This window comes from Prionailurus bengalensis, chromosome E4, assembly GCF_016509475.1.
Source record: "Prionailurus bengalensis isolate Pbe53 chromosome E4, Fcat_Pben_1.1_paternal_pri, whole genome shotgun sequence".
Taxonomy (NCBI): Eukaryota; Metazoa; Chordata; class Mammalia; order Carnivora; family Felidae; genus Prionailurus; species Prionailurus bengalensis.
The window spans coordinates 15,011,045-15,029,165 of record NC_057360.1 but is presented as its reverse complement, the minus strand read 5'-3'; the positions used below and the strand labels follow the sequence as shown (position 1 = coordinate 15,029,165).

At 38.7% G+C, this 18,121-nt stretch overlaps 1 protein-coding gene across 1 annotated transcript; it reads left to right on the top strand.

Annotated features, from left to right (window-relative positions):
• Positions 1-2,607: 2,607 nt before the first annotated feature.
• On the top strand, positions 2,608-16,920 carry TNFSF18 (TNF superfamily member 18). Its single transcript, XM_043567938.1, has 3 exons — positions 2,608-2,868; positions 9,104-9,134; positions 12,048-16,920. Exons 1-3 carry the CDS (start codon positions 2,710-2,712, stop codon positions 12,392-12,394), a joined length of 537 nt encoding a protein of 178 aa, XP_043423873.1. The 5' UTR covers positions 2,608-2,709; the 3' UTR covers positions 12,395-16,920.
• Positions 16,921-18,121: the final 1,201 nt, after the last annotated feature.

Sequence of the window (18,121 nt, the reverse complement as noted above, 5' to 3'; positions counted from 1 at the left end):
TCTGTTCTCTGAGGCTCTGTCCTCTAGTATTCATCTGGGCACCTGCTTTCCTACATTTAAGGTTTTAATTTAGTTGGGTGGCAAAATCCCTCAACACCTGTGACTTTTTGTATCCCCCAAAGTTCTTAGCACAGTAACAGGCTGACAGTAAATGTTCAACATGCTTTTGTTGCTTGTACTTAACTAAAAAAAAAAATCTTATTCTAAGTATGTGAGCCAGTGGCAAGTTATGAATACAAAAGCTTGAGTTTGGTGCTCTTGTACCTCTTGTCAAATCCTAAGATGTCACATGTGAGATGTGAATTCTTATAGTTGACACCAAAAAGGTACCAATGGTGACTCATTGCTCCAAAATTTCAAAAGGCCTTCCCTACTATCACTTGTCCTAACTTGAAATTCCTTCATTTCTGAACCCTGTTTCATGAAAAGAAGCCTTGGAATGTATTCTTCTTGAGATAAGCATGTTACCTTTCTTGAGATAATTTCATTAGGTTAAAATAATTATTGAGGATATAGCAGAGCCCAACCTTGGCTAAGGGCAGAAGAAGGAACTGGATTTTATTTGGAGCAGTTCCTTATTTGAGTAAATGTTTACTGAAGTGAGTAAGCAGAGGCATTTCCATCTAAAACTTGGAGAGGAGACAGGAGAAGGGGAAGTTCAGAGAGGCAGGAGGTTACATTTTCAGGAGTCAATTTTAAACTCTGTGCCTGTGCATTACAGACAAAACAGTATAGGAGTTCTAGGTACAATGTACCATTCTTCTTCTAGGGTCATTATTCATCTCTGCATCTCAACATCTAGTACAGTCACAGAAACACTTGTACTGAAAAATGGTCCCTGTGTGACTCTGGACTTCTCCAGAGACAGTTTATTGATCAAGGTAAAACAGAGGACCAAGTTAAAAATGTGACAACACAGTGGGAAATCTTGTTACAAAAAGAAGGTACTAAAAGAAGGTTAGGTGACATAACAGTTTCCCTGAGCTCAGGTTCTCTTTCCACTGGACCCAGCCATTGGTGGTGTGATCCACCACTCAACCTCTATTATCCTCACTCAGCTTCCTCTTTCAAAAATGAGGATCTTAAATCTCTACCCTTTCCCCCCTCGCTTGAAAAAAAAAAATCTGATTCCTCGTATTAAAAAACATTTCTCCAAAATACTTTCATTTAAACTCCTTTTATTTAAATGAACGTCAGTTGAATTAACCCCCTCATAAATATTTCTTTTAAATCATTCTTTTCTAGGATTTTATGATGGACTCAGTCTTGAAAATCTCTAAGAGGGGGAGAAAAGAGAGAAACTGTTAAAGAACATCTCATATGAGCCAAATTTTTCATATTTATTTCATTCTCAAGCCTTATGAAATGGAAATTTTCTCCACTTTTAAATGTAAGAACACAGGCCATATAGCATGCTGCAGGCCAGGTAAGGGATGGGAAGCTCCAGGCTCCCCTCCCAGGTTTGATTTAAAAATCCATGTTCTTTCTAGTACTTGGTTGGTGCCGGTATTCTGTAAAAAAGGTAGGTATTCCATTTAACAGATGGAAAGACTGAGTTACTGAGAACCAGGGACTTCCTAGGTTTCATAGTAATCAGCATTTCTGGTGCCAGGCAGAAACTCAAATATTTTGGAGCAGAGTGTAAGTTCACATCACAGGGTGTAGGAAAATATTTTTTTGTATGATAACTTTGATGCCAGCATTGAATTTTCAGGGTTTTAAAATAATGCAATTTGAGAGAGCTGAGCTTGTTGTATTTATATTTTTTAAAGGCATTACGTTGTTTTAATTCTTAATTGTTTTCTAACTGGGATAAATTTGTAGAATAAACTGATAGACTCTGACTCTGCTTAGCTTTAGTTTTCAACTCAAATAAGGGAGTGAAGTGCAGCATTGCTATAATTATGGTCTCTAAATGTGTAAGGTTCCAGATATACTCTATTATTTCACAGCATGTGCAAAGCTGAAATAAACACTGGGCTTTCCAAAAATCACACTTACAAAACAACTAATTGTAATCTACCTTTGTTCTGCTTGTAGAACTTGTCTCAGGATATGCTAACTGATTTCTTATGTTATACAAAGAGCCTTTAAAAAAAAAGAGTTTACTTTGTCACAGTTGAAAAAATACAAAAGTCACATAAAAGTATATTTTAGCTAACTGCAAAAAAAAAAAAAAGAAATTCTAGTACTTCAGTTGTTTACCAGAGACTATTTCAAAATGAACATATTTTATGTGTAAGAAATTGATAAAATTCTTTATTTTTTCCAAATATATCCTAGCCTCCCAAGCTCCCCAACTCCTGCCTTACACATACATAGTATCTAGAACATGATAGGACTTGATCTTGAACTTTATTTCTTCTTATAAAAGTAATTTTCCTATCTGAAAATAATTTGTAATGCTGTACGGCACTGTACTTCCTCATGCTTTAGGAAAGAATTTTTTTCCTCTGAATTTCCTTGTGTTGGTTTTTTCATCCTGCCTGTGTTGGCTTTAAGCCTTCTGTTCCTTTCAGTGCATTTGGTCTGGTGCCAAACGAGAGTCAGCACTTAGCCCAAAAGTATCATTTTCCAGCACACAGAATCAGAAGGAAAACCCCGCCTCTTACACCCACTACTAATTACCATACCACAAAACTGACTAGTTGCATCACTGGCCCATCACTTGTGAATATCTGCTTTCCAGAGCTCTCATTCCTGCACAGAATGAGTTTGAGCCACATGGAAGACATGCCTTTAAGCCATTCAGGCCCTCAAGGAACACACAGACCATCCTGGAAGCAGTGGTTCCTCTACTCAACCATAGTTATTTTGCTGTTTCTCTGCTCCTTCAGTACACTAATTCTTACTTTTCTTCCACTCAAGGTAAGGAGACAATAGTACCTAAGGTTGTTTTTTTTGTTTTGTTTTTTTTTTTTTTTAGCAAGTCTAGTTATTGTCATTCAGTATTGTTAGAGCTAGTTGGAAGAAAGAGACATGTGGGTATAGATAATGTAAACAGAATTTCAATTTTGTCATGTTATATGGCTTTTGAGGTTTACCTAAATATTTTGAAATGAAAGGTTTAGAAAATGCTAAATGTTAGCTGCATTACTGAGTTAGATAGAATCAATTAAATCAGTCAATTGACAGATGCCTTGGAATATTTTCTCCTTTTCTGGAACTCTGCTAAACCCTCTTGGTGGAATAAAGGAAAAAACATATGTTTGCTTTCAAGGAATGGGATGCAAGCTGTAGCCTTAATGAGGGGAAAGACATAAGATAATGGAAGACAGAACAAGGTAAGTGACAGGTGGCCAGTGCATCTTTATGGAAGGAAATGGCACTGAACTAGGAGTAAGATCTGGATTCCGGTTCTAAGCCTCCCTAACTCTATGAATTTAAGAAAGACATTTAATCTTTCCAGTTCTCAGTTTCTTCATCTGAAAATTGGTGGCAGGAGAATGGATTTGTTCATTACAATGCCCCTTCTAGCTATAAAATACAGTGATTAATAATTTACCTAAGGGTAGTATAGAACATAAATGCTTTAGGAATTCAAAATAGGGGACAACGATTTTGGGCTAGGGTGATCAGGAAAAGTTTCATGGGGGAAGGAGAAAGCACGTTGCTGTTTGGGAAGCCCCTGATGTTTATCAGAAATTTCCCATTGAGCTCCAGTCCAAGTTGTTGGTCTAGTAAAGGAAATGGAGATATATTAGGTTCTTCTTAGCAGTTTTACTGACTGTTGACTACATAGCACTGACCAAAAAGAAAATAATAAATTCTTTATTTAATTTAGGATTTAACCCATTTCTAGGTATATCTAAAGATTCTGGGCCCTGGAGAGAATAAGGTAGTATATACCTATCTAAGAAAGGGCTAGGATATGAAATTAGTGCCAGTGGAAACATTTTTCTAAGGAGATTGGCCAGTGAAGATTTCAGAGATAAGGTTCTACTATTTAAAATATTTGAAAGCAATTGAGAAAAGATGCAGGAGGAAGCAGTACATGGTATTTGCTGTTGTTAATTTAGTTAGGACAAGTGTAGCTTTGGCCAAATTTTTACACAGTAGTCCTTTAATCTGTATTCCCTAACTGTACACAAGGGTATGCAACAGAGGCTTTCTAATGACATCCCTACCTTCTCCAGAAATGTATCAAGGAGAAGGCTGAACTTTCTGGAGCAGTGAAGCTATGAGCTGAAAGAAAAGAACTGTCAGGAATCCTGAGTGTTTTATTTCTGAAGAAGGGGAAGGGTGTGAATAGCAATAGCTTAACTTTGGAAACACTTTATCCCTCTAGAAACCACCTCAAATTTTAGCCAGAGGACCCTGAAAAACAGATGATATGTTATAGGTGTCATCCGTTCCTGCATGTAACTGGGGAACCAATGCTGGCTCTTGCAAAGACTAAGAGGAAGTCTAAAAATGCCAGCAGCACCTAGGACACCTCTTTCCAGAACTGAACTTGACCAATCCCATGTATTTAAGCTCTGATTCCCTATCCTAGACAACATGCATCTTCTCAATGAAAGGTTCTGCCTCTAATGAAATAGTCCAGAATTTATTTCAAATTTTGGAAAATTTAAAAGGTTTTTAGGATATTGTCCTGATTGGATGCCATAAAGGCTTATTTCCTATAGGAAAAGCCAATGGCCTGGCTGACAGTGCAATGATATTTAACTCAAGTATTCCACTTTCCGCTTGCCTGTGCTTCCCTTTCCCAACTGACCACAAATAAGTATCTTAGGAAAGAAGGTCTGAGTGGCTAGCAGATGATGAGTCATTATGAGGTGGCTGCTTTCACCTTTTCACAATACGCATGAACCCTGGAGTGTATTTTTGGTCTCCACTCTAGTTTTTATATACGAAATCCCACTTTCCAACTTCTCTAGGCACTAATCCAAAAAGTGTTAGACAGGAAGATTTGCTCCTTTTAGACCAACAGAGGTTTCCTTGGAAGAACTTTTTTTTTTCTCCCCCCACCCTTTCTTTCAATGAAATGAAGGAAGCTTCCAAAAGGGGAAATTGCGCTTGTACTTAAAAGCAGAATAGACTCTATTTCCAAATGATAATCTGGTTGTGGTTGGTTTATAGAAAGAATTATTATTTTGGCCATTTGAACCCAAGCATTTAAATCTGGGCTTAAATCAAAATGAGATTACAAGAGCAATTGATCCTTCTAAGCAAAAACGAATTTAACTCAATGGAAAGTCTCATATGCTTCTTATAAATGGATATTTACCCCTTCTAAACCAGAATTATAAATAGAAACTACCCCACAGAGTACTGGGGGTGAGACTTTTGAATCAGACAGGTTGTTTGGAACTCAGCATAGCTTCTTATCAGCAGCATGACTTTGGGCTAGTGTTACTTAATCCCTCTCAGACACACTTCCTCATCTGCAAACAAGCATGCTACTTCTTATCCCATAGACTTGCAGTAAGGATAAATGGGACAGTATAGTGCTGGACCCATAGTAGGCTCTGAATAGATTGTAGTGATTAATATTTGCATCCTTATTATTGACATTATAAGGAAGATAAATTTAAAAAGACTTTTAACAAAATGGATATTCCTTGCTCATCTATTTAGTTTCTTCATCTAAAGACCATACTTTGTTGCCAAATAGATGATTTTTGTGATTAGACAGATTTTCATTTGTGGCAATAGGGAATATCAGTGATGGTTTCTGTAGTACTGAGTAGACATTAAAGCGGTCCAAGTAGAGTATCCAGGATTTCAGTTTCTGGCAATTAATTTGTCTGTGGCCTTAGGTTTCTCCACACACTCATTATGCATGACAGTAGACACCACAGATATGATCTGTGCCACATATTTTGGCACTCATTTATATTTAGATTGCTACCCAATTGCCTCATGTGTGTAATCCTGTCTTTCTAGAAAGATTATAAATTTCCTAAGAGGCAAGGACTATAAGTTACATGGTTCCCTTGCTGACAATGCTAGCTGGGAATATAGGCAATTCAATATTTTGTTCAATTTTTCATTACAATCAGCATCATTATCAAAATAGCTAATATTTAATGAGCAGGACCAGGTCTGTCTGGGCAAAGCCCTTCATAACAATTATTATATTTAAACCCATAAACACTCTCAGTAAACTAGGTGCTATTGTTTCCATTTTATAAATGAGAAAATTGAAGATAAGGGAATCCCTATCACATGCCTATCATGGATCAAAAGAAGCTGGATTTCAGCATTTTTTTTCTTTTTTTTTTAAAAAAAATTTTTTTTTAAAGTCTATTTATTTTTGAGACAGAGAGAGACAGAGCATGAATGGGGGAGGGTCAGAGAGAGGGAGACACAGAATCCTAAGCAGACTCCAGGCTCTGAGCTGTCAGCACAGAGCCCGACATGGGACTCGAACTCATGAACCACGAGATCATGACCTGAGCCAAAGTCAGAGGCTTAACCGATTGAGCCACCCAGGCACCCCAGGAATCAAAACTTTTTTTTTTTTTTTTTTTTTCCAACGTTTATTTATTTTTGGGACAGAGAGAGACAGAGCATGAATGGGGGAGGGGCAGAGAGAGAGGGAGACACAGAATCGGAAACAGGCTCCAGGCTCTGAGCCATCAGCCCAGAGCCTGACGCGGGGCTCGAACCCACGGACCGCGAGATCGTGACCTGGCTGAAGTCGGACGCTTAACCGACTGCGCCACCCAGGCGCCCCATGGAATCAAAACTTTTTGATTGCATCTCCTTAGCAACAAAACAAAATGTTTTTGAGTATAATCCCAACATATATGCTAATTTATTATGTTATATATAAATACTAATACTATGTATAATAAAAAGATACACAAAATGGAAACTCATAAGAATGAACTGAATAACATGCTTGATCTAGTTTCTTCACAGTGCAAAACTGTTTTGCTTTTGCCAAAATATTATATTTAATATCTTAATATAACATAAACATTTCTAAAGTAATTGAAACAATACTTTAATAGAGTAATTTGATAAATGTGTCTTTTATTTTCTTAATCTTAGTTTAAAATGCTTTGCGACATAATAATTTGAAGGTTATGTTCTAAGTTAATTTACCTTGATTCATGATTTTGACTGTCATAACCTATAGTTCCGCACTCTCCTCACCTGGACTATTTCATTCCTTTGACTTCTCTTTAAACAACCAATGTCCTCCCCCTTCTCTCTCTCTCACCTGAAAACCTGAAAACCTGTCTCCTGGTTCTATAAGAAAATTGAAGTAGGCGGGAAGGAAGTTCCAAAACTTTCCATCGTACCTACCACTTACCTGCATTCCCTCATGGCACTGCATATGAACTGTTCATGTGCCTATCTAAGGCCACCTCTGATCCAGATTCTGTCCCCTCTTACCTACTCAAAGACATTGCTCTAACAATTATTTCCTAGCTCTTACATTCTACCTCTTGCCACTTCACTGGAACATTCCCATCAAATGGCAACAGATAACCATGTTGTCAGTTCCTTCATGTTAAAACAAAACCAAAGACAAGAAAAAAATAATAATCTCTCATCCCCACCTAGGCTCCACTCAATTTTTCTGTTCTCCCTCACAAGAAAATTCTTCTCAATTTCTCTTTTCTCATTTAGACTTAAATCCACTTTAAGTTTCTGTCCTCATCACACTGCAGAAACTACTTTTGCCAAGAACCCCAATGACTACTATGTTGGTAAATCCATCAGTTAATTGCCTATCCTCTTCTCACTTGGCCCATCAGCAGCATTTGATACAGCTGATCACTTCTCCCTAAAATACTTTCTTCTCTTAGTTTCCAACATCACACTTTCCAGGTTTCCCTTCTGACTCACTGGTCTTTGCTTCTTAGTCTCCTTTGCTGGTTCTTCCTCATTCCCTGACCTCCAAGCATTGCAGTGCTCCAATGTTCCTCTCTATCTATATTCACTGCCTCGACAATCTTACACAGTCTCACATCTTAAAGCATCACCTAGAAGCTGAAGATTCCTGAATTTATATCATCAGAACTCCTTAAATTCCATCCTCATAGGTCCAAATGCCTACCTGACACTCCTACCTGGATATGTGGTAAGCATCACAAACTTGATGTGTCCAAAAATGAACTCATGAGTCCTTCCTTTGTTTCTTTCTCTTAAATCTTGCTCATTCCAGTGATTAGCAGCTTTATCTTTTCAGTTACTCATGCCCAGTATCTTGGAGTTATCTGTTTTCTTCTCATTATCTCATCCCATATCCATGTCAGGATAGCTAGCACCTTGGTCAGAAGCACCATGCTTTCTTGCCTAGATGATTACAATGATCTCTTAACTGGCCTCACTGCTTTTATCCTAGCCTCTCTTTGCTTTATTCCTACCATAGCAGCCAGAGAAATCCCACAAAAGAAACACGTGCAATTATCTTTGAGTTCAAAAAGCCTTTTAAGCACTTTGCCACAAGGAAACCAATGAACTTTACGTGGTACAAAAAAAATTTTTTTTGTGGTTATACCTTATTTTGCTCTTGAGTATTTTAAGGGCTTTAGCATTTAAATACCAGTATTTATAGAATTAATCACACTGATGGGTTCTTGTAGCAAGTAAACTGTGGTATGCTGCCACAGTTTGAAACTGAAGTCTCCTCATGGTATCTCAGTTACCGTAAATGGTGTGATTGTCTGAATATTAAATGAAGGTGGTTTTACAAATCTGCATTGTGAATATTTCTACGGTTTATTAAAGATAAAAACAAACACAACTAGGAATTTTATTATTTTCTTCTCCCATGTCAATGGATCACCTGGTACAGTGAGTGGAGTGTGAAGACTAGTGTTTACCGACAATTTCTGTAGCCCAAGAGGAGGAGAGTCCAAGAGCAGATAGTTGTCCTGTGGGTATAGGTTAGGTGGATGGAATGAGACCTCAACTTTTGCCGAGAAGACCCAACAGGGCAGCTAGGTAATGGAAGGGAAAGGACAGAACCGGTCATCTACAAAGGGAAGCTGAGGACAGGAGAGACAAGGTGGAGGAAAGGATTTTTTATATGGCTAGGGAAATGAAGTTGGCTTCAGGATCTGAAGCTCTAAATAAACCAACCAGTAAAGCCATGGTATGGTCACTATCCTGACAAATTCCTCTTTTTCTTCCCGTACAGACTGCCAGTGAGCCCTGCATAGCTAAGTTCGGTGAGTAACCTGTCTTGTGTACCTCTGTTTTACTTTTCTTAGTATTTGATACAAGAAGGAAGCCTGTATTCTATTTTATTCATTTTTAAGCTCCTATTTATAGCTGTTTGTCAAGTGCCAAGCAGTTGTCTAGTTGCTGAGACTTCAGAGATTAACTAGGCAGACAAGTCCATGCCTTGATGAAGCTGACATTCAAGGCCACATCTCTGGGCAGGAATGTACATCACTCTTACAGGCCCAGAAACATGAAATCCAGGAATCTACTTTTAATTCTGTGGTTTTTTAAGAAACTTTTTTTCCTAAAAATTTCTGTGTTTTAATAAGCACAAGTTTCGTATTTCTATAACTTTTCCCTGTGACAAACTCAAAGTTCTGCTCACACACCACATATTGCCAGTGCCTCGTAGAGTGTGTGTAGGGTGCCATTTTTGTTTCTGAATGTACAGAGAAGGGATGGAAACTAGGGAAATGGCCACTCCCCTTGTGCCCTTCTCCTCAACTTTCAGCTTCCAAGCCACTTTCCCTTATAGAGACCTGGGATTTGCTAAGAAAACACATTACAGTTTATAGTTACACTGAGCCTTAGGGTATTTCTTAGCCTACATACAAAATTGAAAGTAAGTACATTTGGATTATTTATTGGATGTTTCAAGCCAAATACATATTTTCGGCTGAGAGCAGAACATTTCTAGTGTTAACTGCAATCCTTGTTTTCCTATACAGTTCAAATTGCCAGCCTTCCCTGGTTTGGGAGAGTTAGGGAAGCTCTACTTGTCTCTGCCTTTGTAATTTGTTTTTATTTTTTTTAATGTTTATTTATTTTTGAGGGGGAGGGGAGGACAGAGAGAGAGGGAGATACAGAATCCAAAGCAGGCTCTAGACTCTGAGCTGTTAGCACAGAGCCCGATGCGGGGCTCAAACTTGTGAACTGTGAGATCATGACCGGAGGCGAAGCTGGATGTTTAACTGACTGAGCCACCTAGGTGCCCCTGTTTTTGTTTTTCTAGTGAATGGAGAGGAAATAACGATATGTTTGAAATTCCTTCTTGATGTGATAAAATGTTAAGAATATCACATGCTGCTAATAGGTGCCCTCAGGGCTAGTGGCCCCTGTAACAGAACAAGAGAACCAGGGGCACCTTTTTGCAGTGACTTGCCTATTGTCTATTGCATATTACACGGTCCTACACAGCAGGAAGAAATTTACTAGGCTTTGGACTCACTGGAGATACAGAGGCTTTGCTTCTTGTTCTAATAGCTCTCCTTTATTCTCCTTTAGAATCTGCCCTCAGAGCCTTATAGCAATCATTTATATAAACAAGAATTTAAGTCAATGTGTGATCTCTCCCAGGGTGCTTTCTTATTAAGGTGTCTGTCTAATTATGAGATAAAGGCTTTGCCCTCATAAAAAATAAGTTATGGAGAATTAGGGACTAGGCCAAATAAGTATTTTGAATGATCAAAACACATCCTGGGGCTCTGAAATCACACTACTGTGCTAAAACAATTAACATTAAGAAAATATGTAAATTCTACTTATACCTATGAAAATACGTGATCTAGTGTAGACTCTTCCCCACCCTCCACCCGTGACAATATTAAACTAGGAATACTTACATTTAAACAAATAATTTTCATTTGTAAACTAATGAATTTACCAGTAGCTGTTTTTGAAGAGTTGGATAATGATATCCTAAGTAGATCTTGGGTATATACCCTAAACTAAAGAGAAGAGCCATAATTTAGACACAATGCACCTAATTCAGGAACATGGATATATCATTCAATCAGTAAATATTTATTGAGCACATACTAGGTCCTAGGAACTCTTTTAGGTGAAGATATAGCAATGAACAAAATAGAGAAGTACTTATTTTCAAAGATGTTATCTTCAAGCCGGTATAAGATAGACAATAAACAACTGAGGAACTTAATTCATAATACATTAGATGGTGATATACCTTCTGCGAAGAAAACTAAAGCAGGATGAAGAGAGAGAATGACAGGAGAGCACTCTTTTATATAGATTGATGAGGAAGATCTCATTGATAAAGTGATACGTAGTATGATAGTATTTACATAGAAAAGCATGAATATGTGGGGTGCCCAGATGGCTCAGTTGATTGAGTGTTGGGACTCCTGATTTTGGCTCAGGTCATGATTTCATGGTTCGTGGGACTGAGCCCCACGTTGTGCTGTGAGCTGACAGTGAAGAGTGTGCTTGGGATTCTCTCTCTCTGCCACTTCCCCACGTGTGCACACATGTGCACTCTCTCTCTCAAAATAAACAACCATTAAAAAAAAAAAAAGCAAAGCATGAATATGCATCCTGGACTGCCAATTGGTTATCACAATCCTGGTGTGTGATTCTACTCTCCCTTCCTCCTCCTTTCTTTCTTTTCACAAATACTGATTGACAAGAGATACAAATGCCACTTAAAACTTAACACATCTTTCTGTTCCAAATCCATTTCTTTAGAACTCCCCAAGCAAGAGATACACTTAGGATTTGTAATATCTCTAAACAAGGAGTAGATATTTAAAATATTAAAATTGTGGTTGGAGGGGCCCCTGGGTGGCGCAGTTGGTTAAGCGTCCGACTTCAGCCAGGTCACGATCTCGCGGTCCGTGAGTTCGAGCCCCGCGTCGGGCTCTGGGCTGATGGCTCAGAGCCTGGAGCCTGTTTCCGATTCTGTGTCTCCCTCTCTCTCTGCCCCTCCCCCGTTCATGCTCTGTCTCTCTCTGTCCCCAAAATAAATAAACGTTGAAAAAAAAATTTTTTTAAAAATTGTGGTTGGAGAGAACTAATGTGGACTAGGTAAAGAAACAACTTGTTAAGTGGGAAAGAACTATAGTCAGGAAAGGAATGAAGTAACTATGCCCTCTTTTTTCTCTTTTGTAAATTTCTTATAGGACCACTTCCTTCAAAATGGCATATGACATCTCCTAAGCTTCCTTGTGTGAATAATACAGCTGATTGGAACCTGAAGATACTTCGGAATGGCTTGTATTTAATTTATGGTCAAGTAGCTCCAAATACAACCTACAAGGAACCAGCTCCCTTTGAGGTGCGGCTATGTAAAAACAAAGACGTCATACAAACTCTAACAAACAACTCTACAATTCAAAATGTAGGAGGGACTTATGAACTGGATGCTGGAGATACGCTTCATTTGAAATTCAACGATGAACATCAGGTTCTTAAAAATAATACCTACTGGGGGATCTTATTGCTAACAAATCCCCAATTTATCTCCTAGAGACTCAATTTGGTCTCCTCATCATCTTTAGCACATGCAGAGAGGCTGATGGGTGGGTTGAAGGAGGCAGATTTTCAACACACACAGTTTGCCTGCGTGCACAAATCAGCATAAACAGAACTCTTGTCTGCATGTGAGTTTTCATCTCTCAAGCTTAACTGAAGACAGGCCAGAGACATTTGATTACCCCCGACATTGGGTTGACAAAAACACTTTACTAATCCACGATAAATGACTATGGGTGGCTCGAGGACAGAAGCTTCTCAAAGAGTCTTTGTCTAATTCTTAAATCCTTGGGTGAGAAAATTGTCTTATATCCCTGGGAATCTTAACTGGTATGCCAAAAAAGATCCAGAGCAATGGTCTGGCTTTGTTCTCATATTCTCGGGCTGCTTCACCTTATTCTTCCCATACTCCTGTCTTTTGAGGCCCTCCTATTAAAAGTAGTCAGACTGGGAGGGTGGCCACAAACATGCCAACAATACCCCACTTTAGATGTGATGATGTTAGATGATAGGGAACACTATCGTCTATTGGGACAGAGGCATAGGTGGCATGGAATGGATGCACTTTACTTGGGAACATCCCTGGATTTCATCATGTTCAGGATGCAGAGTGCTTTATAAAACCAGTTGGTCAAAGGACTCATTCTGAACCTTCACAGAGGGCTCCTGGGAACTTGTTTATTGTGTGTACATGTTGTCAGTGGTAAAGAAAGAGTAATCATAAAAATTAACCCCCAGAAATTGGTATCATCAGTACTGTATTATGTCATGTCATCAGTACTGTATTATGTCATGTAATAGTTTCCTGTTTTTAGCTGGCTCTTCACAGTTTGCCAAGTGCTTTCAATAGATCACAGGGCAACTCCAGGAAGCTAACGGGGCAGGTGTTTTGGCACAATTTAAACAATGAGAATATAAAGGCAGAGAGAACATCGGTAATTTGCCTCAACCCATAGAATTAGAGATTAACAGTGGGCTTCCCCACTGTCTCGTACTGCCTTAGCTTAAGAGTTGATATTTCAGCTTTCGTGTTATAGTCTATAAAGTTTAGCAGATTTAATTATCAGGAGATACATTCCCTTTCAGCCCAAGGTGGGTAGAATGAAGCTACAACACATCTCTCCTTTCTTAGCAAACTTTTCCTTTCCCTGCTTATAGCAGGAAACACAAGGGTATTGCTCAGGGCTTCCTTCAAACAAATCCCCTTGCTGCCTTGGTCAAATGTGTTAACTTCTGAAAATAATGAATAGCACTCAATTCAATAACAGCCTGCTAAAATTTTAGACTCTGTTAAATTAATTATCTGCTTGTGGATTCTTGTTGAAAGGTATGTAATATGACTATATGATAACCCAATTTAAAATATTTATGGATATTTGTAAAAAGCTACATTGTTAATTAATACTATTACATATAAAGCTAATTTAAAAATATTTGTATTGTTTACAAAAAAAAATTGCTCAGGCTAAGCCTGAGGCAAAAAAAAATCTGCGGAGTAGCTGTATGGCCTAAATCTGGATACCTTGTTTCTCTTGTATTTGCATATCTTCTCAGGAAATTAAAATTATATCACGTATTTATAGAAGCCCACTGGTATTGATTGTTGTTGAGTTATAAGCAGCAGTGTGCTGAAGTGCTGGAGTGAGCTAGCACTAAGCTCATGATAGCTGTTACATTTTTAAAATTTTGCAATCTGGTTATTAATTAGTCATTCTTGAAATTGGCCATGGTGGGACTATTTATACCATGGGAACTGGCAAACATAAATTAGGGATTTTCCTTGTGGAGAGCCTGTTAACCAGCACATGGCTATTTGTAAAACACTCCTTAATGACTTCTCTCTGCTCCTGCCTTATTCCTGGGACAATCAAGGTAGGCAAGAGAGTGAAATTATCATACTCCCAGGAAGAGCCCCCCATGGTAATGATTTCTCAGGGCAAGGATGAGCTCAGCAGCTGCAGGGAGAGTGAAGGCTACCAACAGACGATCTTTGAATTTTCCTGGTGTTGTAATTTCAGCCTTTGTTTTCAACGTATACTATTTCCTTGTTTCTTCAAATAGATGAAACCTATATAAATGTTCTGTTGGTAAGTGGGCTGTAGCTAACTTATCCGTGGATTATCAGTTTAGCATCAGTGATATTGAGAACTTGAGGGTGCATCAGAGAAATCCTTGCCCAAATGAAACACTGCTTGGCTAGTGTTAGGCAAAAGTGAGAGCTGGATGCAATCAGCTTTTGGTTATAGCTGTTCCAATTTTTGATGGGTTAGTCAGACAGTTTCACATTCTGACTTCTGTCCCTCCCCTCAACTCCACATCAGCCATCCTCACTAACAAAGCCGTCACCAACCCCTTTCATACTGTTTTTTACCTTCACTCTTGCCCATCAAAACTGACCTAGAGTGTGTTACAGCACTATGGGTTGAGTGCCTCCTGAAGATAGCAGTTGACTGGAAAGCAACGCACCTTTGTGCATTTGTTGGGGGCAAACCAACTCCTTAAATATATCTGTTTATCTTGGAGATGAAATTCCTGTCTTTTTGTGTTTGATCTCAAAGAAGCAATTTCATTGGTGGAGGTGAGAGGATATTTTTTATTAGAGAGAAGAAGAAAAAACCTGATTGATTTATGGGCAAGGAGTCTGAGGATTACCTTCAAGTATAAGTTATAAAGGATACCTTGGTACCTACACTTTTCTTGATCTGAATGGATGCGTCTCCATTTGGGGGGTCATTTGTGACCCTGGCAAAGTCACTCTACAGGTCACGACTCTCCTGTGAGTCCCACATTTATCCACAAGAGACCAGTACACACACTTTGTGCCTACAAACTCAGAGTACAACTGCAGCAAGATTCTCCTGTCTCTACGCCCAAGGAGTTGGTTTTTATCTTCCTGACAGATTTACTGGGTGGGGTCAAACTCTAGCTCACTGTCAACTTTTGCTTTTTCAGGTGGAAGTCAGGCACTAGTTCTCTGTTACCTCCCAATTGCAAGAAATAAAGCTCTTTTAGGGGTTCCCTTGAAGTCCTCCTACCAGGTTTAACATTAGAAAGTTTCATTGCATCCCATTCCTCCTGCAAATGGAGTGGGTGAGGACTCACAGCATGGCCCCAGGTTTTTCTTTGTAAATTGTATCTCAAGCTCTCCTTTTTATCACTCTGGCCTCATTTTAGGTCCTTAATCCAGCCAATGTGTCAAAGAGTAGTGGGGGAAAGGGGCTCACCTTCATTCCTTTGTAAATTTTGCCATATTGGTGAGGGCAATGGTCTTACCCTCACTTTGATATCTTAGTGCCAATAATATTATGCTTGAGTTGAAACTGAATCAGGTAGAGTCCCACTTTAATATCCAGTTATACTCTTAGATGTCTAAAAGGGATCTGAGAGACCTATGATAATATGCAAAAATGCAAAAAGCCCCAAACTCTCACCACAGGAGCAATAAAATAAGAGTTTAATACAAAGGCAGAGGGAGAGGAAAATTATTGTTCAGAAAAGTTACGCTTAAGAACATTGTTACAAATGAACATAAAACAATGCTGTTAATTTCTTGAAAATCAAGGAAAATAGAGAAGCATGAAGGAAATAAAATTGTCTTATCTAAAAATACTGTTTTAATACACACTGTTTTATTAGGAAGAAGAAACTTTCAGGGCACCAGCATGGCTCAGTAGGTTGAGCATCTGACTCTTGATTTTGGCTCAGGTCATAATCCCAGCATCATGGGATCAAGCCCTGTGTCTGACTGAGCTAAGTATAGAGCTTGTGTAAGATTCTCATTCTCATTCTCTCTCTCTCTCTTTCTCTCTCTTTCAAAAAAAAAAAAAGCCAAGAAATTTCTCGCCAGCACTGAGCACTGAGCTCTAGCAGACTCTCCAGATCCACAATGAATGCTCTAGATAGTAAAATTCAGACTTTCCATTTATTTGAATGTACTGGATTCTGCTAGCAGTTAGCTAGTTTAAGGACTTGAAAACAGCTTAGTTGGGCTATTACTCCAAAACATACAACAGTATTGATGAATCCCATTATACTGTTTGGGAAAGTAGGCTGGAGGGTTTATAGGACATGTTTCAAAGAACTCAAGAAGTGTTTGGGAATAAGAATATGGAAATTCAATGAACAGAATCATTAGAATTAAGTCAACTTCCTCATTGCTTCAATTGCATAATCAGAGTGGGAACCTCTGATTTTAGTGTCCAGGGTGATTGTTTCCACCCAGCTTTGGTGTTTTCCAGGGACACTACAGGGGTAGCATGTTCCTCACACTGGGTCCTAAACATGCAGAATTTGAGCTGGACTGGGGTGAATTGGTGAGTTTAAGTTTTGCAGAATGGAAGACAGAGCTTCTTACCTCCTTTCCCTGCTTATGGGTTGTATCTCTTACCCAATGGCATAGTCTCTGAGAAGAATCTGATGTTCAAGTGTCCAGGATCTGACACAGTGCCTGACTAATAGTCCTTATTGTCTATTGACTGAACAAATAAGTCATAAATTTACTTGAGCATTGGTGAGAACTTAGCATTATTGTGTGCTCTCTGGATAATGCAGTCCAATGGGGAAAGCCTTCAGTCCCTGTTCCTACAGTCTCCCATCCCATCACCTAATCATCTCAAGTGCTCTCCTCCTTCCCTACACTGTTAATGTAAATAAGGTAAAGAAACTTATAAATTCACTCACACTAAGGGAAAATAGCCAGTAAGCTACCTTGTGTTGCATCACTAAAACAGGACAAAATCCTATTTGTTTTAAGCTTTGCTGGCCAGATGTACCAAGAAGCAACTATCTTTACAGTATCCTAAGGCAAAACAACTTATTCAATTTATTTAATAATCAATAGCAGAAGTTTTCATAGTGAAGCCTATGGACTCACTACGTAAGATTCACAGAGGATGCTTGGAAAAAACATGATTGTTTTGAATGATAGGCCTCATGCAAGTCTACTGAGGTCTAGGAATCAAATTGATTTTTTAACCAGCTCTGACCTACAGATTATTTTTATGCACACTACAGTTTAAGAACCACTGTTTTGTGGCATATAATGAATCTCAGCTGAAGATTTCTCCAGTATTTAAAAAGAGTCAAAGCTTCTAAACAAAACAATAAAATAAAAAAGCAAAACAAAAGCAAGAGCAACAACAAAACCAATGCTGGTGCTGCGCATGGGACTTACCATAATCCATCTCTCCTCACAAAAGCAAATGGCTTTCTAGCCTCCAAGTCTGAAAAAAGGCTGGGCTCTTCACTTTTCATAACCTAATGGCAACGTTGCCACTTGAACACCAGCAACCTAAGGCATCTGAGTCTTGCCACCATCAGCACTACATTATCTGCCTGTATGCTGTCAACTCTCAAATATTCATCTTTTGCCTGAGTTGCTCTCCTTTACTTCAGATTTGTAAATGCAACTGTTTGCTCAGCAATTTCACCTTGGAGGTAGAGCAGACATCTCAAATCCAACATATCCAAAATGTTGCCCCAAATCAGCTTTTCTTGAAGCCTCCCTCATTTCAATTATATTGCATAGGGCAAAAACCTCTGAGTCATGAAGTCATTCTTGACTCCTGTCTTTCATACATTTCCTATTAGGAAATTCTGTTGTCTTTACCTTCAGAGAAAATCTGACCTCCTTTTTGCTAGGACTCTTGTCTGTGCCACCAAGACCATTTCAATAGCTTAATAACTTCTACCCTTCTAATCAGACAAATTTGTTTTCAAGTCC